This window comes from Bison bison, unplaced genomic scaffold (assembly GCF_000754665.1).
Source record: "Bison bison bison isolate TAMUID 2011002044 unplaced genomic scaffold, Bison_UMD1.0 scf7180017864365, whole genome shotgun sequence".
Lineage (NCBI taxonomy): Eukaryota > Metazoa > Chordata > Mammalia > Artiodactyla > Bovidae > Bison > Bison bison.
In genome coordinates this window covers 2073308-2076844 of record NW_011494937.1, presented here as the reverse complement: position 1 = coordinate 2076844, position 3537 = coordinate 2073308, and the positions used below count along the sequence as shown (strand labels likewise).

At 59.9% G+C, this 3537-nt stretch overlaps 2 protein-coding genes across 2 annotated transcripts in view; one reads left to right on the top strand and one right to left on the bottom strand.

Moving 5' to 3' along the window:
• Positions 1-488, bottom strand: part of STX10 (syntaxin 10) — a 4088-nt gene extending 3600 nt beyond the window's left edge. Inside the window, exons 1-2 of the mRNA XM_010855525.1 lie at positions 296-488; positions 1-45 (exon numbers count right to left, since the gene is read on the bottom strand). Coding sequence (XP_010853827.1) covers positions 1-45; positions 296-330 — 80 coding nt within the window. The 5' untranslated portion in view covers positions 331-488. The remainder of the gene's footprint in view (positions 46-295) is intronic.
• Positions 489-1724: 1236 nt separating this feature from the next.
• The window catches only part of IER2 (immediate early response 2), a 3365-nt gene continuing 1552 nt past the window's right edge, over positions 1725-3537 (top strand). Inside the window, exons 1-2 of the mRNA XM_010855446.1 lie at positions 1725-1821; positions 3091-3536. Of these exons, the coding sequence (XP_010853748.1) occupies positions 3358-3536 (179 nt within the window). The 5' untranslated portion in view covers positions 1725-1821; positions 3091-3357. The remainder of the gene's footprint in view (positions 1822-3090; position 3537) is intronic.

Below are 3537 nucleotides of genomic sequence, written 5' to 3'. Positions count from 1 at the left end.
CGTTGGTACAGCCCGCGGGCCGTGTTCACCGCCTTCTGCACCTCGCTGCGGGCAGGGGCACAGCGGGCGCGGCTGGCGGGGGCGGGGAGCAGGCGGTCCTTCCGCCCACCATTACGCCCCCAAACAGGTTGGGAGCTCAGGAGACCCTTATATCCCCCTGCGGACCCCTCCCACATGGCCACGGGGCGATCCCGACTGCGGTGCCCAGAATGCCTGACATGCACCGGCTGGCACGCGGGCACTGGTTGGCAAGGGGACACAATACCCCGTGTCCTCCCGCATCGCTGTCACTCACCCTCGGACTACAAAAAATGGATCTTCGAGAGACATATCACGCCCCCCACCCGCCCGAGGCCGAATCCCCTCCCTTCTCGGCCTCAGAAGCTAATTCCCTCCAAGAGGTGCGGGACGCACCGTCACCCCGCCCCCCGTCACGTGACCCATGCCACCACCGAGAGCCGGGCCGCCAGGGGAGAAAGAGTGGCCCTCGGCCCGAAGTGCGGAAACATCCGCTCTCTCTTCAGTCATCTTGGTTGTGGGCAGAGACGATTTCCTGTCTGCACGGACCGCCCCTTCGCTCCCGGTCCCCAGCAGTGTCCTAGTTCTATCTAACTGGGTTCGACTCAAGAGCTCCGAATCCATCGGTTCGAGACCCAGCCCCTCGGATTGTTGCTGCGCAACCTCAGTTTTCCCTTCCGAGCAATGTACATAATGTCTCCTTCAAAACAGGCGAGATTATGGCTGGGGAAGGGGCTCATTCATTTGTGGGCCATCGTTATGGACTCCTTGAGCCTGCACCCAGATCCTGTCCTAGGAGATGCGAGATGGTCCCAGGCCAGGGTCGGAGTGGCAGGTTTGGGGCAGGTGAAGTGCGGGCATTCTATGTGAGGTTCTGGGGGAGACTTCCCCTCCTCTTTTTTCCTGCGGAGGAGGGAAGCCTCGAGGTCGCCCTGGAGCGGGTTGGCCCTGAGTAGGGGCCCTAGAGAAGCTTCAGGGGATGGGGGTGGGGGTCGGGGTGGTGAGGTCTTTCTGGGTGCGACCCTTGGGGTCGCCGGAATGGGTGTGGTGGTGGCTCTGAGAATGGTCTGCGGGGAAGTCCTCTGCGTGTGAGGCGGGACCGGGAAGGTCTGGAGAGGGACTCATAGGATTGCCACCTATGTGACAGAGCCCTTCTGTGTGGCGTCGCCGGGAAAATCAGTTTTTTATAGGAGGGAAGCAGCTGTCCCCTGTGTAGGGTCCGGATTTCTGGAGCGGGACGTCTGAAGAAGTCCTTGGAGGGTTGCCTCTGTTGTGCGTCAGAGAGAGCTTCTGAGCTGGAGATGTCGTTGTGACGTTTCGTGGAGGGAAGGGACAAGAAATGGGGGCGTCCTCAGCAGGTTGCCATAATATGTGGAAGGATCGCTGAATGGAGACAGTTTGGGGAGAAGTCTTCTAGAGGAGAGAATACTTGCTGAGTTTCCCTGTGCCGGGGTTGGGTGTGGAGGATCTGAGCATGCTCCAAAGGTGCAGAAGATCAGTGTTTAGTGGAGGTGCAGAAATACATGAATGGGGGTCTGGGAGAGTTTCCCTGGGAGGGGTGGCGAGGACAGGAATGTAGTGATCCTTAGGTCCTTAGGGAGTAGCTGCTTGTGTTGGCAAGGTCTTTGTGTAGGTCTCTGGGAGGTGGCTTCAATGCGAGCCCGCCGGCAGGGGGCTTTCCCGGAAAGCTGTCACACCTTTCTGGCCTCCGGAGGGAAGGAAGCGAAACTTTTCTCTTACTCTCCGCCGACCCCGCTGGACGCGGCTCCGGAAGCCGGGGGCTCCAGCCAGCTCTAGCTGCCGGTAGAGGGAGAGCGGGCGGCGGGGGTGGGGGTGGCGGGTGGGCGGCGGGGTGCGGGGCGTGCAGGGAGGCTAAGGCACCACCCCCGCTCATCCGGAAGAGGCCGGCTAAGGTCTTGTACTGCGATCCCGGCCCTTGTCCTTATTAGGGCATCCGGAAGCGGCTGGAGCTGGCCCTACGTCACTACTTCCAAATTTAGTTGTGGAAGTATGGCTGATAGAGTGGCGGGAAGGTTCGCGCACCGGTGTGGAGGGGGCGGGGGAGCTTGCCCTTAAAGGGCCCACACCACGAATGAAGAGAGCTGTTAGAACAATTTCGCGGTTTTTGAGCAACTGGAAATAGTATTTCTTGGAATGTTAGTGCGTAGCAGAAGGTGGGGCCGATGTGTTCTGTCTGCTCTATCTCTGCGTTGCTGAGTTTCCAAGTCCTAATCCAACTCCGCCTCCCCGGGAGCAGAGGCGGAGCTCGGCTGCGTCGTTTGGGGGGCCACAGCCACGTGTTCACTCGGCCTGTGTTGCTGCCGGGTCCTCCGCCTTAGGGCATGGACGCCCACGGTGGATTTCGTGCCGAGGGAAACTGAGGGGGATGTTCGATGCGGAACACAGAGACTGTAGCTTGGGCTGCGCTCCTGTCTGCAGATCCACCTCCCTTGGAGTGGCAACTTTGCCCTAGAGCCAGCCAGTGTGTCCCGCCTTCTTACCGCCTCCAAACAAGGGGAGTGAAGAGGGTGGGCGGAGGCTGGCAAGACAGGAATGCTGGAGACTCCACTGGTCCCCTTTCACCGCAGTGGCTCAAGTATTCGTTTAGCAAATATTGGACGAGTCACTGTCCCTGGATGTCCCCGCCTAAAGAAATAAGATACAACTACCCTCCACGGATGGAAGTGAGAGATCAATGAGATGTTTATGATAGGAAAGCCTTTAGCGCCTGGCACTTAGCAAGTGCATAATGTTAGCACCATTATTGATTAAAAAAAACCAAAACAGACATTAATTAGGCTCCTGGTAGATGGTAGATACAGTTTCCACCGGGGATCTACCGTTTGGAACTCAAGTTTTCTCGGGTGCGAAGGGAAACGTGCAGCCTACGACCCGCTGGGGTCTCCAGACACAACCGGTGGGTGGGCCCTGAGCACCACCCACGGCCCCCCTCCACCGGGCCTGCGCGCGGGTTCAGTGAGGGGCCCTGAGAAAGCAGACCACCCCGAGAGTTCAGTTTGGATTGGGGGACGCTTCTCCTCACAGGAGTTCGTGTCCCTTTTCTTCTCTCAGTAAATTCCACTCTGTCGCTTTAAGGAGTCTCTCGCCCAGGCGTCGCGGAAAGCCCGGATGCGACTCTCTGATTGGGCGGGGCGTCTCGGTGACTTCACTCCTGGTACAAAAGGGCCTGGGTGGCGGGCGCCCGGGCAGAGCGTCCTGGCAGTGTCTCCGCGTGGCTTGTCCTGCTGAGGGTGGCGTGAAGGAGCGCGTTGTCCGAAGTGCACCTGCCACCTGCCGTGCCCAGCCGGGAGTCTCTGCCGCCCTCGCCGTCCAGCAGCTATGGAAGTGCAGAAGGAGGCGCAACGGATCATGACCCTGTCGGTGTGGAAGATGTACCATTCACGCATGCAGCGCGGTGGCTTGCGGCTGCACCGGAGCCTGCAGCTGTCGCTGGTCATGCGCAGCGCCCGGGAGCTCTACCTCTCAGCCAAGGTGGAAGCCCAGGAACCCGAGGTGCCC